This window comes from Cygnus atratus, chromosome 2 (assembly GCF_013377495.2).
Source record: "Cygnus atratus isolate AKBS03 ecotype Queensland, Australia chromosome 2, CAtr_DNAZoo_HiC_assembly, whole genome shotgun sequence".
Lineage (NCBI taxonomy): Eukaryota > Metazoa > Chordata > Aves > Anseriformes > Anatidae > Cygnus > Cygnus atratus.
The window spans coordinates 4,353,431-4,375,811 of NC_066363.1; the positions used below are offsets into that span (position 1 = coordinate 4,353,431).

General features: G+C 37.2%; 1 protein-coding gene across 1 annotated transcript in view; it reads right to left on the reverse strand.

The window, feature by feature from the left end:
* Positions 1 to 5,571: 5,571 nt before the first annotated feature.
* The window catches only part of MINDY4 (MINDY lysine 48 deubiquitinase 4), an 85,603-nt gene continuing 68,793 nt past the window's right edge, over positions 5,572 to 22,381 (reverse strand). The window contains exons 16-18 of the mRNA XM_035554386.2: positions 18,835 to 19,015; positions 14,095 to 14,167; positions 5,572 to 9,250 (exon numbers count right to left, since the gene is read on the reverse strand). Coding sequence (XP_035410279.1) covers positions 9,202 to 9,250; positions 14,095 to 14,167; positions 18,835 to 19,015 — 303 coding nt within the window. The 3' untranslated portion in view covers positions 5,572 to 9,201. The remainder of the gene's footprint in view (positions 9,251 to 14,094; positions 14,168 to 18,834; positions 19,016 to 22,381) is intronic.

The following is a 22,381-nucleotide window of genomic DNA, read 5'->3' on the forward strand; positions in this document are numbered from 1 at the left end:
AAATGATAAAAACTCAACTAAGTTAGAGGATTTACGCAGTCTGAAGACCTGGCCCTGTGTTTTACCTTGGCCTTTCCATCATGCTCATTTAATTTAACCCAAGGCCATGAATTAAAATAAAAAACAATTCATGCCTGGTTACATTTGTGCTTGTAACCTACGCCTGTCCGATCAGGAGTTGGACAGGACAAAGCACAATGCACTTCCTTGCTTTTATTGCTCTCATTCACTTCATGTCATGCCAAAGAAGGTTGATTTAGGAAGTTCGAGTAATTAACTGCTGATGTTTTTGACTGCTGTTCCCAAGAGACTTACAATGACTTGTAATGGTTGTTCTGTAGGAAACTCTTTCTGGAACAATTGTAGATAACATATATTCTCCGCTTGGCTTTACTTTTACTTGATTATATTTTAAGCAAGGAACATAATTTTTCCTTTAAGCAAAAGTCACCTGTTCCATGCATCCTCAAAAACTTGTAAATCACCCTTCTGTTCTCAAACCATACAGGCATTTTGCTGTCAGAGTCCACAAAAGAAAGAGGCTTCCTAATTCACTGTTACACATTAGACATCGGATATGTGAATTGGACAAAACAAACAAGGAGTAAAAGTTTTATATTTTTTCTTTATATTTTTCTTTACAATTTTAAGTTACAGAGACCCTTTCATGGCTCTTAGAGGTTGGGAAAATTCAAAGGAGGAAGCACAGGGGCAATGGGTATTTGGGGAGCACAAGTTATCAGAAGATTTTAAATATGTGCTAGTTCAGAGGAGACTAATGGGTCCTAATATGGTCTGATGGCTCTTTGGTCTCACTCTTCAGGATGCTTCCTTGTATTTTTAACTCAATGTTTTGATGAAAATAAGCAGATGCCTTAAAAATGTCCTATAAAACCTAATAAATTGTATCCAAAATTAAATGTACATATAATTTCTTTTTCTGTGCACTCAAATTTGTATTTGTCCCATTTGCAAACTGGAATCATAACTTTAATCCAAGTGGGTTTTTTCTTACAAAACTGACCTGACCAAGAGTGACTCAGGAAGGATATTGTGCGTGATAGGAATTCAGCCCTGAGTAGGATGTCAGTTGTAATAAAACTGTTCTATATTGAAGTGCTCGTAAAAGACCTACTTTCTTCACACGCCATGCAATGCCAGTACAAAGCATTATTCATTTGTCACACTATCCAGGATTGATGGTCCCAATTTACTACTGTGATATTTTTGACTTTTACTTCTGTTAACTAAATGCAAACAACATTTGACAGTAGATTTGAAATCATATCAACAACGTATTATAGCTGCTTAAAAACATGATTACAGAGATGTAGCATAGCAGTGAAATGCTAAGTTGCATTTACTCAGCCAAAATGCAATAGCATGCTGGACAGTTATTTTCCATGTGAGATAAATAAACATACTGAGAATGCTGAAAACAGTATTCAGCTGATTGGCATTTGGCATGAGTTTGGTTCTTTATGTACTTTTCTCTTGAATGTAATGGTCGTTAAGTAAACAGTGTATAGGCCTAAAACTGCATCTCAAAGAAGAAAAAAACTTAGTAATACCAAAATCACTGAATCCTGATCTCCTGTTTCTCTGGACTAAAATGATTTGTAGCATCTTCCAGGTTCAATTTTATTATATAAAATTGGTTATATAAACATATAAAAGTGGTTATATATATATATATATATATACATATTTTAACCTGTGTTTATAAAAATATTTTTTTCCATCCTCATTTATGATGGTTCCACCTTTAAAGTTTAGGTTTTCATACCTTCCAAAACTTCACCAATGTGACCCGTGTCATGCACACAGATGAGTGAGTGGCTGCTCAGTAACTCTGTGATCTTCAGTTGCGGTTTTAACTTCTCTTTGAAAATAACCATGTGGAAACCTGGGCGTCCTCAGGGAACTGTGCCACACAGATCAGCACAGGTGGAGACTGTTGACCACTCCCTTCACTTAGCCAGAAAATGTATTTATCCATGGTATAATGATCCTGAATTCAAGGTCTAGAGACCTTGGCTTATATCCACAGCACTTACCAACCAAGTACATCGCAAAAGGTATGTTTGCGGAATGTAACTTTTGCCCTCATATTCTTTGTGTATTGTACAGAGAGGAGCTAAACAGCATATATATATTTGTTGTTGTTACACATTCTTTGCTACTGTTTCATCAATGAATAAATATTTGCTGAATTCCAGTGCATTGGAGTATTTTCATAAATGCCCAGAATACTTCTTAGATTAATTTGGAAGTCCTTGCCAAGTGATAAGATAATGACAAAAAAATAAGGAGAACACCCACACAAGGTACAGATATCTTGCCTTTTTTTAAAAAAAAAAAAATAATCAGGATTTAGGATTGTGACACAATCTTAGTGCTTTTGTACGAGAAATCCATGCTTGCAAGATCTCACATCCAGGACACCTTCCAGGTCTCAACTTTGATATACAAAATATATTCTCCAAACACTGGCAAATTCCTGCTGCTAACTCCTATGATTTCTTTCACAAAGAGATGTTTCTCTAGTTCACAGCTAAAACCCGCAAAGTAGAAGACAGAGGTAAGAACAGTGCAGCAGCCAGGAGGAATCTCTAACCATTCATCATATTCACACGTTTTGTCAATTATATGGGTCTGTAAACACATTCTTCTTTTCTGTCTTTATCATTTACACACAGTGGGATTCATTTGACCTAGTCATACTAGCCTCCATAGTCAGTTTAATCCACGGAGATCCATCCAGAAGCAGTCAAGGAAGTGAAAAATGCAATTAATTTCATCCTACAGTAGGCTCCTAAAACAAGTCGGGTGACTCATGCTCATACAGTGCCTATGTCTCACCAGTGGCTGTAAAAATAGTCCTGGGTCACGAGCTTACAAGGAGGGATATCTACCCTGTAGACATCTCTGACCAGATTAGATGGACCACCTGAGATTCACAGATGAGACTGAACTTCCTAAAGCAGGAAGTCACCTTTTGACTATTGCCAAAAATAGTTGGCAATGTTGGAAGGTTTGGTTTGATGATCACTTTCAGACGCATCAAAGACCTTTGTTTTGAGATTGTGGATGCTCATCACTTTCCACTACCTTCACAGGCACTGGTACATTAAGCAACCGAAACATGCTACAAATATCTCCAAGTAAGCAATACATGGATCAGCTGCAGAAATTAAATGTGTTGCATCTGAGCCCATTAGCCTTGTTACATCTCCACCTTGTTGCCTCCACAATAGAAAGTGTTCAGTTTCAGAGCCATATTAATATCACAGTCCTGTTCCCCAATTTACTAGTTCTGGGTGTGTGGATCTAGTTCATGCACAGGACTGCCTCTTGTCAAGCTGTCTACAGCTAACTCATTATACTCTATTTTTTCTGTAAATGATCTCATGTTTCTCAAATGGGCCTTGAAAATCAAGGCATTCAGATCTACGAGATGTTATAAGACATCTTAATCTGTGTAGACCAAGGATCTACTATGTAAAGCATGCTGAATAGCATAGTATACGGTGCCATGGAAACTGCACACGAGCTGAGATTCACCTTGATGCCAAGAGCCAGAGCTCAAAGAAAGAGTGCTTTAGTTTTTCAGTCTAGCAAAAATCTCAATGCCGTCAATTCTTCTCAATACTGAAGAGCAGTGCCTTTAAATGTTGAGTTGTGCCTGTTTAAAACTGCTGTAATTTAACATAATTCCTTTAAGTAAAACAACAATAAAGAACAGATGGAACTTGAAATTTTGGACTGCTGGTAAATATTTATCTTAGTAAAAAGTCACTTTACATTCTTAAGAGGGTTCTTCATTTTAAAATCCATGCTTGCTTCAATGTTGATACAGTCAACAACTATCGTTAACAAGGGACGTCACAAAAATAGGTTGTGTTCCACTCTAACAACAATCCCTTCCCACCCTGGTTGAAATGACAAATAAAATACCTGATCGAAAATGCCCTTTTTCCTTCTCTGGTTTTATAAACAAAGCTGCTAAGGGGAAACTATTTCCTTATTTCAGAGCTAGTGTTGGATTTATCATATTTGAGCCAATGAAAACAAATAAATGAAGAGTGCTACTATATACAAAGTGTTCTTAATGAATTTTCCTTAGTTTATGCAGCAGACTGGGCCCTGGATCATACGGACAAGCAGGAACAGTCATTTTCTTTCCATGAGTAAACCTCTCTGTTTCCTCCATAATCTTACAGACCAACAGTAAAACAAGATAATGCACATCAGTCATAAAGGCTTGGGTGCTTGATTTTTAAGATTTAAGTTTCTATAAGGATGAGCTGAATAGGTAAATTCTTAAAAGACAAACTTGAGTTCTGGGTTTAGTTTTTAGCACCTGCTACACAATAGTTGTCCATATACCATATCTGGTAAATGTGAAATAATTGAAGGCAGTTTCCTCCATAGTAAACTTACCCTAGGGCAGAAAAATTACATAGACTTACTAGCAAATTTGTATACCCATATTGTGTGTGAAATTGTTTCCATAACCACACCCCAAATCACATAGGCGCTCTGAAGATCTATTTTACTCCCTTAAAAAATATGTCTCCAGCAATTTCTGAATCAATCAGTGATTTGGGGCCCCTGTACTTTAAAGAAGATCACAATCACAGCCAGAAAACTGGGCTTCCTTCAAGTATCTCAGGTGCAGCAACTGAATCTTTAGAGCCCCTCGCTTATCACTTCTGACTAAACTTGGCTTATGGCTGTGTCATTTTTCCAAGCTCTTCAGCTTTCCTCTGATTTCTAAAGTGACTATTTCCTGTCATTATAAATTAGTCCATTAGATATATTAACAACAAAAACAAAAAGAAATCTGCCTCAGAAAAGTGAAGAACTAAAATCAGCAGACTCAAGTTACCATTTTTGCGCAACCTGGGAAAAAAACACAGTGATAATAGAGATTCATTCATGATAATAAATATATGATCATAATAATAAAATACTTTTTCTACTCTAAAGTAGACCTGCATGCACACACGAAACCTACTCAGTGTGTGCACATACCCACCCTGCCACAAACTTCCCCAAACAACTCTTACTTGTCTACACCTCCCATGATTTTGATCAGAATGATGTGATTCATCTGAGACTGAGTTGATAAAAAGCCATGAGGAGTAATGAGATCTTTGCAGTTTTCACTCGCAGCATTGGGTAGGTTTCAAACAGAACATGGTGGACATATTCACAGAGGCAGATAGTACCTCATGCTCTAAACTAGCTTCACACTAGTTGGTTTAAGCACTAAGTAGCTGCCTAGGTGTGAATCCTGTGAGCTCAGGAAGGGTTACTCCATCCTGCTGCACCAACTGTTCTACTGTTCTACTCAGAAAGAGGGAAACTTAACTTCTTGTTATTGTTCCATTGACATGATGAGGCCCATGAAACATTTATAATCTAATCTCTCAGATTAATTTCCACTAGTGAATGAACTATTAAAAAAAATGCAGAGGAAATCTGGGATGTTACTATTATCTTTTCTTTAAATGTTTTATTTGTATGAGACATTCTGTACAAGACAAAATTAAATATACATTTTGCACAAATGCGATATATATGACACCTTACCAAAATAGCACTTCTGATTAGACATTCTGCATGTACAATATGCCATCTCTGTTGTTAGCTAAGGCATCACATTTCAGCAGAGGGTGTATTTTTTATACCACAGAAGGAAAGAGAATGAATTTAAGATATACATAGAGGCCAAGTGCCAGTGTCTTTTAATGTACAATTAGCAGCTCCTTGCTTTGTTCACTTCAGGAAGTCACGTTTATCGGGCAATGAAAAAGAAAATGGGAAACAACGAAAAGGAAAAAGTAATTAAAAAAACTAGATGTAAACTATTACAACAGGATTACAACAGATCTGTACAAAGGTTTTTTCATTGCCATATGACATTTTGTATTGTCTTGCCTGTTCGTTTGATTGAAAAAGCTCTGTGATATCTTAACCTCTTGTGTTTTGCTATCAAACTGAAATATATGAGTCTTTTTCTTGATGCAGAAAGTGAGAGAGGCAGTGCTCAGTTTTTTTTTTTTTTCCTTTTTTTTTGTTTATTTGGTTTGGTTTGGTTTGGTTGGTTGTTTTTTTGTTTTGTCTTAGTTTCAGGGTTGGTTGGTTTGTTTGTTTCTGCAGAAGAGGTAGCTGTACATGAGTATTTTGGTTACACATTTCCTCTTTACTGAAAGATGCCTTAGTAAATCTCATAAGCCATCTCTCCTGCCTAGTAAGGGCAGTGTCACTGAGCCATGGAGAAGGCAGGTACTGCCTGTAGGCTCCAGGAGCAAAGATGGTGGAAGGGACTTAGCAATGCTGTGCTCAAGCTTGGTGGAATTACCCTACAGCGGTGGTGTTTTTGGTCCAAGTGTTTTATTTCTGCCTCCGTGAGTGAGAGCACAGGTGAATCTTGAGTTAGATCATCTTAAACAGATGGCAGACAGTAGACTTTGCATAACAAATATATGGGGGCATAATTACAGATAATGAATATGAAAGATTTGGCTCACTGGGATTCTGCTGTAATCGAAATTAATATTCAACAAAAATATTCTTCATAACCAGTGAGGAAGGAGCCTCAAAAGTCTTTGCAGCCTGTTTTAAAAAGAGAATCAGAGTTCAGGGCTCCCTCTGATCTTCATTTATGCTTCAAGATAAGCAAAAAAATATAATCCATTTCCATGTCTATTCATTAATCTTGAACTCTTTGTTATGCCCTGAAGAATCCTTACATCTTTAAGGGTGAAGCTGATCCAAGGCAATCCCCTTGGGCTCCGGGTATACTCAGTTTATAATCCTATAGTCTGGAGCATAATTCTTCTTGCCCAAAAGCAAAGATAAATCACACCTTACTACCTGTTTCAACTCTAAAGGTAGCCCAGAGAAACAGCTCCTCCAAGCACATCTGCACTGGAGACATCCATATTTTAGTCAGATGAAATCAGGGCTGTAACAAGGCAGCTCCCTTCCTCCCCAGGGGAATACTTATGTTCGTTCACTGCTCTTCCATCTGGGAGTGGAAGGTCGTCTCCAAACTGACATAGTTTAAAGCAGTGCTTTAAAGCAAATGGTGTAGGTTTAATAGATTGAAAAATACAGAAAGGAATTTTCATCTCTCCACTATTTTCTGTCCAAATGCATTCTGTGAAAAATCTTATTTTATGTTATAGCTGCCCTGTGATGCAGCTGGGAAAATCAGACTATATTTGCACCATGAAACAAAGTGTGGACTGTAGTTCATAAAAAAAAAAAAAATCAAAAGGAGCAAAGGTTTAACGCAGGCTGGTAGACTGGCTGACACCACACTCAGCCACCATTATGTCTGTGATTTTTCAAGCCATATTAGTGAAAGGTCTGGATCTGGGATCCTTGAATATTTGGGATCTCCAACTCCCAGAAATACTGAAGCTCACTGAGGCAATGTCTTACCAAGGAACTGGTGGGCTTGAAGTTTAGATGAATGCATCCTAAAGGCAGTCTTGAGTCCACCTACAGCTGACAGTACAAACATATCCCTAAATACACTGAGATGAAGGGAGTAATGTAATTTTCCTCTAGGAGAGTCAGGATTGGGCTCTGAGTCAGGAATCTGATGCTGTCTATGGCTTCGAGGCTGAATGGGAGATCTTCATCTCAGAAAGTGTAAAGAAGGAAGTTTGCATATCTGATCTAAAACAAACAAATTACATTACACTGAATCAAATAAAATTGAAATAACTGTAACTCTGGTATGCTTTACTGCATATAGATATCTTGATGTAAATGGGAAGCAAAGCGGGAGACGTACATTCACAGACTGAACTTTTCTGGTAGTATGTTATGGTTTATATTCAAGTCAGTTTCCAAATCTATAATAAGTGCTGATTCCCTGAAATTTGTATTTGTACAGACTGTTTTATATCTCTAGGCTACACACAGTAGGATATTTAATTTCTGTTGGAAATTGATTTTGAAAATAGCAACTAGTTTATCTGGACTCAAAGTTTTCATATTGACTAGGAAGAAGGTGCTATGATAAATATCAGCAAGTAAAAGTCGTGTATTAAACTCTCATGAAATACGTACTTTTAAGAGAGACAAATAATTCCAGAAACATCATTTATCTGCAGCTTTTCTGCTAGCAAATATTTTTTTTCCAAAGCATTTTTTCTAGTCTTCAGTAACTTGTTCCAATTTTAGTAAATTGTTGCCAAAATAAAGAATTCAATTCATAATACAAACTGATCTTTTGGTACCTCATGGTGCATCTCCACAGTACACCATTTTCACACATGCATTTTATTTAATCATGAAAAACAGTATCTATCACAGACAGGTACTCTTTACATTTCAAACCTGACAGCATTTCTGTTTTCTTGTGATAATGAAAAAGCAAACCGCAAATCTTATCTAGCACTTTGGTGTAAATAAAACCTAGAGTATAAGCAGTTACACTGATATAAAAGTAAAGATATTTAAACATCTTTCTCCTGTCCAGAAAGGAAATGAACCACATCAGTGTGAGGCACTGTGCACCGCAGAATTGCACCCAGAATAAGGAACATACTAGTATGTTCTGTTAACAGAAAACCACAAGCTTTACTGCAAATTTTATAACACAAAAACTTTGTGTGGGTCTGGCTTTATCTGAAAAGTCCATGTGATCACCAATACATTGAGTGCAAAATGAGACTTACTAATATAAGGTAACAAGGTGAATATATATATTTCTTGACATTTTATACTTGTGCTGGAGTGTTGTAGGTGGAGAACTAGGCGACACAGAGAAGGCAAGTACAGTGACAGAAATGGGTTCAGGTTCTTTCATTAGATTTTTGGAAACAATTGCAGTATACAGGGTGAATCCAGAAAGAGACCTCAAGGGGACATTGACAACTTCACTGCTTCATCTCTAACCATCATTTGGCATGGGAAATTCAGTCTACACTCAGAAACCGTATGTTAAAGCCAGCCACAAAGAATTTATGTAAGTGTTGTTTATATTATAAGCAAAATATCCGAAGCATGAGGTGAATGAGGTGAAACTCTTCCAGCCTGAACACAACCATGTCATTCTTCCTCATCGTAAATGGCATAGCTCTTGTCCTATTTCCTGTATTGGTGGGAATAGGAATGTGCTAGTTCCGTCATTTCCTTTTTTTCTCTTTACAAATAAAGTGCGGGTCAGGTCAGTCACAAGATTGGTTCTGTGCCATTCCAGTCAATAACAGCTCCTTGCCACCTAGGAATAAAAGCAATACTTTACATCTGTAAGTTAATCAGGGCATTAGAAAAGGTAAGCCAACACCTCTCAACCACCCACCCAACATTAGAAAGTTTGGGGTGGACTCATTTGGGGATTCACATCTTCTCCACTCGGACTCACATCTCCAAGGGAAAGAAAGGGAAATGTGTCCCCTAATTTTAGGTGCCCAAGTTTGGAGATCACTCTCCTTATGCTTCATCCAGTCTCTCCTAGGCAATAAAGAGTCCTCAGCAACAGCTGATTCAGAACTAGAACCTCGGTTTTGCAAAGACTATAGGCAGTCCCCAAGACTGGGTACAAGATTTAGCCATGCATAACCAGAACGCTCATCCTCTGAGCTGTTACAAGGCAATTTGCAGGTTCCTATACAGCCGGGCTTCTGACTAGGAATTGTGTGACTGTAAAATTCCAAGACAACATAATAACATTTATCAGCTATCATTGCTCCTGTCCTTGGTTCCTTTGAAATATTCTGTGTCTTACTCTAATGGTAATGTTTTGATATTAATATGAGGTTGCTTTGCTTTTTCTCTGTCTCATCATTTCATCAGAATACCACTGAAGATGTATACTGAGAACATAGATACATGAGAAGATGTATACTGAGAACAATGTTTTTAAATAAGCCCACAGGCATACGCACAAAAATCTTCAATCTTTTAAATTACTGGCTTTGTATTGGCTGCTATTGCTCAGGAATATCACTCCAGGAATGTGACCAGTACAGTGAGTGTTAAGAAGGTACCAATCCTGAATTTGTCACCAAATGTGTCTTCAAAGCAGGGCAGAAGACAAAGGGGTGAACCAAGAGGTGAACTAGTGAAACCAGGATAAGTGTCTCCAATGACAGCACTAAGTTGAAGTGAGTTATTACATGAATAGCACTCTTGACACTTCTCATATTTACAAATTCGTGGTCTATATGTGAGAATTAAACTATTGCATTCCCAGTGTTCAATATATAGAGCTGGTTAAAAAGTCTGTCTCAGAGCAGGACCACAGTGGCAAGAAATGGGTGAGGGGGTGAGGACAACAATGACTTGACAGTCTGCAAGCCACATTCTTTTTGTCACAGAGGAAAGGATATGTCAGCAAGGGTATGACAGCTCAGTCCTTTCATTTGTCAAGTCAATTAAGTGTAAAACAAAACCAAAAGCTGGATCCATGCAGTATTCAGCTCAAGGTCTCAAAGAAAGTGACCACCTGAGGGATTTTCTTCAGTCCACAATTAACCCCAGTGAAAGTGCAAGTAAACTGACATCGAAAATTGGACTGCTGTGAAATTTTTCCTTTCTTTTTTTTTTTTTTGATTTTGTTGAAAAAATGAAAAAAATGCAGAATGTATTTAGTAGTAATAGGCAACAGCGATGCCTCACATTTAAGCTAATAGTTGATTGGGAACAGCTGACACAGTCTGGCATTTGCCAGTACAGAAAGCTGTCTCTGCCAGAGGTTCAGAATATCACCTTTTCCCAAGGAAAAACAAACAGACAAACAAAGGTAAGTGGGAAGTACAATTGCCACCTTCTGTCCCTGTTGTATTTTTCTGGTAATGCCACCAAATCATCCTTTATCTTTGTGTACAGTCTTTGCAAGGCACCACCTTCCATCTCACCAGGATGATTAAAGCTTTGAGAGGGATTTGCAGGGGCCAAATGACACTGAATGAAATCTGCTCTGAGGACACACTGCACTCTGTGAAAATATTCACATCCTGATACCATTTTTGCTGTTACGGCTTAAGATATTGCTAATCTCTATGCAGTGAGGAACTGGACATTTTTAAAACAGGCTTTCAATAAAGAGTTTAAACAGCAAAACATATTCTGAAGCAGGACTCAAGGTAACTTTCATAACAAGCCTTATCTCCTGTATTTATATTCCAACTATTTTTCTTGGGCTGTTTGTGGACTGAAAAGCAGCCCTTGCCAGTTTGCTCATTTGGAGATGACTTTGAAACTTTTTCATCTATTGAATCTGCACAAGAAAAGGTATCAAATAATGCTCGTTCACAGGTGCTGAACAAGTCATTTCTTTACAGACAGAAACAAAATGAACCAGACAATGCAGTGCCATCATTTCCCCAAACTGTCCTGCTAGAATGTAATTCAAATGTAGCCCACATTCTAGCTGCTGATTCAATTATAATTGATCAGATTAGCAATGTGAAAACAACACTAATTTGGTTCAACTACAACCTCACCCAAGGGTCATGGATGTTAACGGGAATACTTCCATTGAATGTAAGAGGAACTGGTTCAAACCCTGAACAATGCTCAGCCTGGAAGAACATTCAGAGAATATCTCCTGTAGTAACCATTTGGCACTGTTTTAGAGCATACCAATAATTTATGATGAAATGCTCATGCTCTCTTCTTCTCTATCAAATTGCTACCAAATGTCTCACTTTGAAGGAATATAAATCAACTATGTGTATCACAAAAGAAAGCCGTCACTGGAGGGTTAACAAAATGCATTGCTGGATTTGGATTATAATATCAGATCAAAGTTTTATTCCCCTCAGGCAGAGCTAACAGATGTTATTTCCGCCAGTGCAGACAGCCGCTGAAGATCGTGACTGTGATATAAGAGCATTCAGGAGAGAACAGAATCAGACATCTGCATGGCATCTCCCAAACAACCCAGGGATGTACATTCCAGACATCTCTTGGTCAGAATCTGTCTACTTCCACAGATGTCTAGGGATGAAAACCACAATGAAAGTGCATTTACTAGCACTGACTCTTTAGCTGTGAGCCTAAAGGTTGAAGCAATACCTGTTGCTGACTATTTGTTTTAGTCATGTGAAGTGTTACCTGCTTTAAACTCAAATCTCTCTTTTCCAACATTGTGTACGATAGGGAATAAAAACATGAGCCTCCTTCTGCAGAAGCAAAACAACTCTTCTCCTCTGATAGTAATAATAATGAAAAAAACTAAATACAGAAACGATCTTTTAAATATGCAGTTCTTCCATTGAGAGAGGATAAGAGAAAAAACAGCAGACAGATGTTAGGCATATAAATCAATGCACTACAGGATGGTGGTGTTCAGGTATGGGGTAAACAAGTGGTAAAACTTTTCATGGATTGAAACCGAACTAAGTGGTGAAAGAAAGGAAAAATTCCAATCAAAATTTGGAAACAGTGGTTAATTTCAGTTCTGATTGTACAGACTGTGAAATTCTTCACACTGTCTGAGAAATTATCCTACATTTTTTGATGAGATAGGTTTGAAAATGAGCTTCATTGTGAATGCTTGGTGAAAAGGAATAATGGCTCTGTTTGTTTTGCTTGCTTTAATAAAAATATTTTATTATTACTTTCCATAGTCATATGATAGAAAACATTTCTTTCTGTCAATTTGTTAAAATGTTGGTTGGTTTGATTTGTTTTTACTTTTCCTTATATACTGTTTCATAGTTGGAAGAAAAGTTCTTAAAACAAAAAGATAAAATATAACATGAAAAACAAAAAGCAAGTGGAGAATACTGAAAACAAGGAGACAGACTGATCAGGGTAAACCAGGCAGTCCTAGGAATGGTACAAACAAAATTAACTGACACTGGAATTTGCTGGTAATTTACTTCTCTAACAGATTAAAGCAGGGAATTTAAAATAAACAATTATCACCATTACCAAAACTGTGTGTAACTTTGATGCAATGCCAGGAATGTTCTAAGTGTAACTTTAAATAGTTGCATGCATTATTCACCCCAAAGTGTCAGCTTCTGAGGCTATATATTGTCTTCCGTAATGCTTATGTTTCACCTGAAGAGAGGGATCGATTCAATCTATGTGTATGAAGCCTGAAGTAACATCACTGCTGTCATGTCACAGGATGCCTTTTCTACTTTTCTGTAACTTTATAATGGCAGCCCTTCATGAACATGCTGTTTGGCAGTCACTGTCCTTATTTGTTTTGCTGTGTTTATTTATTTATTTATTTATTTATGTAACAGAAAAATGTGCCAGGGGGAGGAGGGAAATTACTAGAGAAATCTGAAGCTGCTTGGCTTTTATGAGAATTAACAATGAAGCTTTTACTTCTTGCTCCAAAGATACTCAGATAACAGCTTTCAAAGTCCTGCTGGTGGAGTTGATATAAAGCTGGTACTTTTAGCCAGTGAAAGTTCCCTATTTTGCTTCTTTCATATCTCAGTAAACTGAAAATGTTCTTTAGTATGACTTAGATAAATTCTTTAAAAATCCATCATTTAATATCACATAGACCTTAAAATGGTCATGAAATTCCTAACATGACAGTAACTGGCCTTGAATTTAAAAAGAAAATATGACCTAAGAACCCTCAAGAATGACTTCAAAAGCACTCCAATTTGTGATTTTGAGAAAGTCTGCCATGGACAAATGGACAGTTTGAGAGAACTAAGACCATTACGCACAGCTTCATGAATCAAAAATGTACAAGTGGCCCAATGCAATTTTATTTTTCAGAAAAGACTGATGAAGATGGAAGATATTTTCTCCTTTTCTCATTATACCTCTACAATAGGAACCAATCACTTTTAGGAAAACAAATTTTGATCTATTGAAATCAGGTTGTGCTCTTGAACTACCTTTGGTTCAGTCATAACTTGGAGATGAAATGAAGGTTCCTCTAAGAGTCAAATGAATGTCTTAGACAGTTTGATGCTAAGTACAATAACATGCAAAAAAAAAAAGTGATATTTTCTAACTTTTAAACAGTAATTTTGCAAGATTGACTGCTGTAATATTACCTTTTAACCACACTCCATCCTTACATATATTATTTATATCAATGAGTGAAAATATCTATGAAAAAATGTAGTTTTCACTTACTTTGTTCTAATGCAGTGCTCAAGAGGAGGAGTAAGATCATTTTCTTTATCTTCAGTGAACATCTGAGTTGTGTCTGCAGAGACATAGCATACATGATTAGCGACTGGGGTATAAGTCTATTTATTTCTGCACTGCAGTGGCTTCTAGGAAGCCCACCCATGGATGTGACAGCACAGACTTTTAGCTTATGGTCTATTGCCTGTTCATGTGACGGTGGCCTGAAGGCTGAAAGGGGGTGACTGAATGCAGACTTGCTGTTGGGAACGGTCCCCAGATTTTGCCCAGTGCTTGTTGGTCTGGGCCAGAAACTTGTCCAGAACTGTGCTGACTGCTTAATGGTAAGGATAATCATGGGACAGTATTCAGACCCATGATCTGACCCCGGCTGGTTTATCAATATAGAGATGGTCTCAAGGAAAACATGGACTAGAAGATGAAAGAATATGCTGTAGGAGAGAGCTGTCATTAGGATTTGATTTTGCAGTCAATGCCATAATTACTAAGAGAGCAGTTTTCTTTAATGAAATGCTAAGGACAGCAGAAGTCCTTCACTTGAATAAGAAATCCCGAGTTCGGTTAAGATTTCTTCACCCTTGAAAGGAAGACTGTTCCTTGACTGTTAAAAAAGTGAGAAAAGACTATGGACTACTGTATCCTGGGCTGCATCAAAAGTAGCATGGGCAGCAGGGTGAGGAAGGTGATTCTGCCCCTCTGCTCTCGTGAAATCTTGCCTGGAGCACTGTGTTCAGATCTGGGGTCCCCAACATAAAAAAGACATGGACTTGTTGGAATAAGTCCAGAGGAGTGCCATGAGGCTGGAGCATCTCTGCTATGGAGACAGGCTGAGGGAGCTGGAGTTGTTCAGCCTGGAGAAGAGAAGGCTCCAGGGAGACCTTACGGTGGCCTGCCAGGGCCTAAAGGTGGCTGCTGGAGAGCTGGGGATGGACTTGGTATGGGGGTTTAGTGATAGGACAAGGGGGAATGGCTTTAAACTGAAAGAAGGTATATTTAGATTAAATATAAGGATGACATTCTTCACTCAGAGGGTGGTGAAGCACTGGAATATGATGCCCAGAGGAGCTGTGGCTGTCCCGTCCCTGGAGGTGTTCAAGGCCAGGCTAGATGGGGCTTTGGGCAGACTGATCTGGTGGGAGGTATCCCTGATCATGGCAGGGGGTTGGGACTGGGTGGACTTTAAGTCCCTTCCAACCCAAACCGTTCTCTGATTCTATGAAGACAGTGTTGTGTTGGATATAAGAGAACTACCACAGGTTCTGAGCATTCCTTTGGGATGGAGGGCAATTGCACTGTTCCGGGGAAAACAGAGAGGTCAGTGTCTCAGACACTGGATCTGTCAACAGTGAAAGTAGCTGCTGAATTTCCCAGGGAGAAAACATCCTGCGACTAGCTTGGATGTCAGTCTACTCAGCTGTTTCCTGTTTTGGAGTAAAACATTTTAAACTAGCAGCAGACTAGGGTTGTTTTTTTTTTTTTCCTCTTTTCTATCTGTCATCCAGCCCATGGGAAGGTTGTGAGCAACTAGCAATGCCAAGGCAGGGTGCAGGATATGCATCTGATTAAGAGAGACCAATGTAGACAGAATGGGAGGCAATTGCTCTTATATTCTCTTATATTCACTTCTGCCAGTCTCAGATATATCTAGCTTTTACATGTCAGAGAGAGTACCTGACTATCTCTTGTCTGATGATCTGGTTGAAGGGCTGAAAATGGTGGCTATGGCTCTGGAAGAATCTTTGGAGAAATCCAGTTATATTTTTCTTAGCAATTATTCAGCTGAATTTTGAAAATACCTTTGAAAGTACAGTGAGTTCAAGGTATGCTCCAATGAGATATAAGAAGATTTACTAAAGCAGATTGTACAAAAATTCATTATATCTTCACTTGGAGACAACATATTGTAAATGTTAACATAGGTAGGCATTAACTGTATATATTAGAAAAGAGTAGTATTTCTCCAAGCAGAGCATACGATCGTGCTGTGTGACCTGTAATAAACATCCCAGAATCTCCACTGAGTCCTTAAACACAAAAACATATGAGAAAAATGCAGAAAGTGATTAATTTAGATACGCTGGCTGGTTTTCCTTCTCTGCCTATTAGAAATTTCTACCAAAAGGGAAAGAAGGACTGATGATCTTTTATTAAGGACAGCATGTTGAACTCACCAGCAGATGCTGCCTATTTTAGAATGGAACTTCTTGTCTACATTTCTTGTCTACATTTTGGTAAATGGTTATGAGTACAAAGAGCAGGGCAAAGTCTTAATCCCACATAGTTTTGATGGTGATTTAATACAAAGCAGCAATTGCTACTACCTACCAAAATCTAATTCTGTTCTTTGTTTTTGTTTTTACTCATCTAGTGTAATTTCTTCAAGATTTCTTGAAATGTTACCTTGGTTGTAATCTTCATAATTCTAAACAATATCTACACTTTGAGGAATTCCCCTTGTTGTCAGTGAAAAGCAAATGACCTTGCTAACCAGCACCAGTGAGATGTGGCTGTGCATCAGCCAGGACTTCACACTACCCCTCTGCCTAATTGTCATAGCTTGCTGACATTTCCATGATGGAAATACCAGTCATACTTAGCATTGTGATATCTCTACCTAGTACTGTATGCACAGTTAAAATTTATGATCAATGACACCTTTAAGATGTAAAGTAATTTCAGTTTTTCTCCAGTCCTAACAAAGGATTACTGTACAATAATCAAGAAGTAAGCAAGAACTAAGAAAGCATTTCCCTGGACTGAAGAAACTATTTGCATTTTACAGCCTTTTGCAGAATGTCACAGATAACAAAAGATTTACCAAGACACATCCCTGGAAGAGGTTGTAGCCACAAGAAAAAGATAGCTACCTCTCAATGCAAGTTTAATCTTTGAGTAGAAATACACAGTTAAGCCACAACAGGTTGAATAATGAAGAGAAAAATATATACAAACTCTAAGCGCTTTCTCTTCCGGGGATCTCAGAGTGATGGGTACAATTGGATTTCAGAAATATCCCTGATTTATTAATGAGCAAAAGACAGAAAAGAACCACAGGGTACACAATACAACAGAATACAATGATTGTGTCTCAATCTCTCCAGTCCTATGGTTAACTATATCACTTCTATGATCATCTTTATATCACTTTTTCTACATCACTTTCTATATCACTTTCTACATCATCTATGTCACTTGCAAAGAATCCCCCTACCTCAGGGGAAGACTCCCTCTTTACTTAGTCATGAGTACATAGCAATTCTCTTGAATCATCAGACACTAGTAAGACTACAGACACCTCCAAAGCACAAAACTACCGACAGTATCACTTCTCTCATATTGACAATATATAATTGCCAAATAAATCATGGAAAAAGTTCACCTTAAAAGGCACACATCAAAAAACTATAAGCCTATGAAAAAGGTGGTGGGGTTTTTGGTAATTATTATTGTTTTGATTGTACTGTGTTTATATTTACAATATATTGTCTCCAAGTGAAGATATAGTGATTATTTATTTATTTATTTATTTTGTACAATCTGTTTTAGTAAATTGTCATGTATCTGGAACACACTGTGTGGGAACCAGTTGGCAACTGTATTTTGTGGAGGTTGAACAACTTGTTGAGAAAATATATAATGTGATCACTGCCATAGAATGTCATGGAATTTAATTAAAATAAGAGGATAAATAACAGGGAGAAAGACTATTACATTCATTACTAAATCTTGTGAGATGGCAAAAGGCCTCCAACACTCCAACAATACTAGCAGCTTTGCCACATGGCCTTAATTAGAACATACAACACCCACGTATAATTCATCCTGTCCAAGAATCAGAATGTAGACGCAAACAAGGAACACCGACAGCTTATTTTTAAAGAGAGGACTACAGTAGAGTGGCTCCTTAAGATGGAGAAGGAATTCCATTAGATTGTATAAATATATTAGAGGAAAGAAAATAAAAGATAAGGAGGATATTATTAGCAAATATGAATTTACTGGTCAAGAATATCTTAATATGGAAATGAGTAGGAGCTTCTAAGCATCAGAATACTACTTGTCCAATTGTCTTCCAGTTCAAGAAACATTTCTGCAAAAGGAGCCCCATAATTTGACATGGTTCCCTGAAAAAATGAGTTTAAAAAGTCAGATCTGTTGCATGTTTGTGTTCCTGGGTATGCTTACAGGCAGGTAAGAGACTAGTCTTTGTTGGAAAATTACTGCCATTTTCTGAAGCAGCTTGGTTTGGGGGCAAGGATTTCATGCTTCCTTACCTTCTCTGATCACTTTACCACATGCATGTAGGGTTCAGGAACAGGAGACTTGCACTTTCTGCCTATAGAAAACATGTGATTCTATGTGGAAATGTGAGAGAGAATGGAAGTAGTTAAATATGGTTTATAGCTTTGGAAGTATGAATGGGTCAGATCACAGTCTGCTCCTTGGAAACCAGTGTCACTGAAAGATTTAGTAATCTGTATAAGCATATGCTCACTTTTAACCCTTTCAAGAGCTTGTCCTCAAAATTACATCGTGAACCCTAATTTCAAATTAATCATCAAAAATAATTATACAAAGTAGAAAGCAGGCCCTCAAATAATATTTTTAATGCCTGAGACCATCACAGATTTGCTCAACATTGTTTGTACTATTGGATTCTTCTTTTTAATGTGATGTTGTTGCCACCATCAGAGGTGAAATGTGGAGTTACTGTGTTGTACATACCAACTGTTAACCGTATTTCCTCTTCCTGGTTGGCCAAGCCATCATAATAATATAGATCAAATCTCCGTTCTGTTTTCCAGTCACCTAGTAAATCCTTTTCCAAACAAAAAAGCACACTGAAGTGGCTTTCACTGCACACCAACCAAATTGGGTATTTAGGGGTCTTCAAGTAACAACCAACCTAAAAGAAACAAAACATTGGAAAAACTTGGGAGTAAAAACAAAACAAAAAAAATGATTAATTGCATTAATTGTGAAAGACAGGAGATGTATTCTTCCCTTAACTACAGTCTGCAAATGTTAAAGAAGACTCTTTATGTATGACTAATGAAGTAGATCAGAATAGCACTGATTGAACATTTGAGCATTTAAATATTTGAACATTTAAAGCAAGAATCTGGCCTTGAGTTATAGGCAAGTGACGAAATCCAGTTTGCTTACTGCAAAAAAAATCATGTCCCATATGCTCAGCACCAGAAGAAATCCTGTCCTCTGGAACAGCTATAAACCCATAAAAAATTGTGTGAGAACTAGTACACAGGAACACTTTATGGAACAGTACCTGGACTTCCCAGGATCGCAGATGACATGAGATACCCATGTATGGGCAAATAAACCGGGCCCAAAATCTTTTTTTGGATTAAAAATATAAAACATTCCCTTCATTTTAGCACCCTCTTCTAGCTTCACAGTCCAGATATGTAAAATGTTTTCCACTACTAGAAGAAAGCAATAATAAAAGCAATAACTCGTTTTGATTTGTTATTCTTGCCAAAAATTAAAAATTCTCAGGTGAAGAAAAAACAATGTCTTTTTCAAAAGATGCCTTTTCTGAGCCTTTTACCTCCTTTTGAAAGTACATTTATTTATAAATATCCTAAATATTCTGTATATAAATAATTTTCATACTCATTACTGACCTGAAATAGTCTACCCACTATTTAAATTGTGGGCTACTATAGCAGTTCTTTGGATTAGTGAGTAGTTTTAGATATACTTTTATCTATATATGTACCCATTCACGAGTCCTATCAGTTTTTTTGTATTATTTCACCCCATAGTCTTCAAGGTCGGTTCCAGCAAAGAATTGAGGCTAATTTTATGCTTATTTATGCTCATGTCTATTATTTTTCATGGTATTTATGTTTTAAGTCAGACGTATATATACTTGAATATCTAGAGGTGTGTATCTATGGTTTTGAAACTTAATGTATGCTGATATAAAATGAATCATGGAAGTTTCTGCATTACCTAATTTGAGTGAGTAACTTGTAGTATTTTCTTCAACTCACACATTCAGAGATAACTACCATCCTCCTGTTGCATGCAGATGCTTTAGAGCGGTAGCATCAGTTAATGATTTTAGCTCCTTCAGCAGTAAATAATATAGTCAAAAATAGTAACTAGATTTTTTAATGTAGCAAAGAAACCCTATTTCTCACAGCTAGGATTTTAATATTCAGTTACAATTGATATCTGCTACTAGCTATATGCTTGTCATTGAAAGTTACATTCTAGGTTCCAAAGAGGATTTTTTTTTTTTTTTTTTTTAATCTTTGATAAATTGCTCAGGAAAACTAAAAACTAAAATATACCTTTTTGCTTTCAGTGGATTGTTTCTAACTGCAGCTCTGCCTAGCATTCTTACAGTAGACAGAATCACTGCTGTCTGGATACTGTGCATAACCATCTTTATTTTATCCCCAGTTTTATCTATTGTTTTCTAAGCAGCTGTGGCACTTCTGGTAAACTTAGCAATCTGCAGAGCAAGGAATGGCAGACAAGTGTGCAAAGATATGCACACAAAAATATAAAATCAGTTTCTGTATCCATGATACAGACATTTGGTTCAAGGAAACTGCTGGTCCAGAGGTTCAGGAAGTTTTGTACAAGTTTGCATGGTAACACAGAAAGTGGTATAATCTACAGAAATTCTCTCTGCTCATTGATGCCTTTACATTTACTTCTATGGGATTTAAATCATGGTTCAACATATGCAATATGCGCTAGAGGGGATTCATATATGTTTTCTAGATACAGATTCATGGATATGGCTTCTATAGTACAGCCCCTCAGTTCTTCACCTTGGGCACACAGGTGCAAATGTCATCAAAGACACTGCTAAAAAGCAGAAGCCACTATATACGCTGTTGTAATTAAAAGCCTAAACAGTATTGTAAGTGATAAGGACATATATTTGTTATTATTAAGATTTAGAATTTATATCTGAAGAGTTATATGAGTACAAAATCAATTATCTTCCCAAATGAGAGTTTCTTCTGATGTTAGATAACAAGTCTCTAGCTACTTAAGTAACTGTTTGCTGACTCATTACTTTGCTATTATCTATTTAAAACAGGCTTTTATACAACAGTTTTGTTTTTTATGTAAATTCTTGGCTTAAAAGTACTGATTTTTTTTTTTTACAGGCTTTCAAAAATACTCATAACAGGAGTTATCAAGAAGGCAAATACACAGATGCAACAAAAGACGGCAAATTACAGGGCAGTGGTTGAAAAGATTCCGTTTCACAAACATGCATATTTTAGTATGCTGATAAATCACAGCCAAAAGGGAACAGTCAGTCTTCTCTCTAAAATGTTTTCTTCCCATATATAACTGCTAAAGTAACTTCTAAGCTTCATCAAACAATATTTAACAAAACAAGATTAGAGAGATACAGAACTGTTTCAAAGCGCACATTCACTCCAGTTCTTACTCACATGAACAATCCCACTGAAGTCAGGACAAATTGTTCTGATGAGTAAGGTCTACAGGAACATTTTCCAAATATGTCTAGTTTTCAATTACAACGCTTGCAGAAAAAAGTGAGGGAGTGAACTTTAAGACAATAGGGAGAACATAAAAACATCAGAGGTCAAATCCTCATCTCCCATAAGAAATGAGAAGTATTTGTTTTAGTTACATCAGCTTTACTAGTTGAGGATCAGCTGCTGCTTTTAACATCAAATTGTTTCCCAGGTGTTGGTTGGTCCTTCCAGATATGCTTTTCCCCAAACCCACTAGCCACTTTATTTTACTGTAATCACCTTCCAGGGGCTTCTGGCTCTTGAGATACCTCAGGCTATTCCTACTCCAGTAGAGAAAACAGGCTCAGGATTTGTTCACCAGGTTTAAGGTCAAGTGATATGGAATGATCTATGACCGTATTGCTAATATTTTCTTCCCTGCTCCAAACAGGTTACTTTTTCTAGACCTCCTCAACATCCCTGTCCAAACCACGTCCAGGTTTCTTTTTTCCAAACATAATAAAATATGATAAAGAACCACGCTACTGAACAAGTTAACTATCAGAAAATAAAGACAATCACAGGTCAGTTCTGAGACCTGTGCCTTGGCTTTGGTTAGTTTTGTGTACAGACATGGCCTCCAAAGAATCCCAAACATTATTGCTGTGGTCCACCCACCAGCTGATTGTTCCAGAACCTGTTTCTAATTTTCCTTCCACTTTAACTATCAAGAAAATTTAGTTCTACAACAATTTTTTTTTCAGACAAGTTTCTTCACATACTCTAGTGTGCTAGAT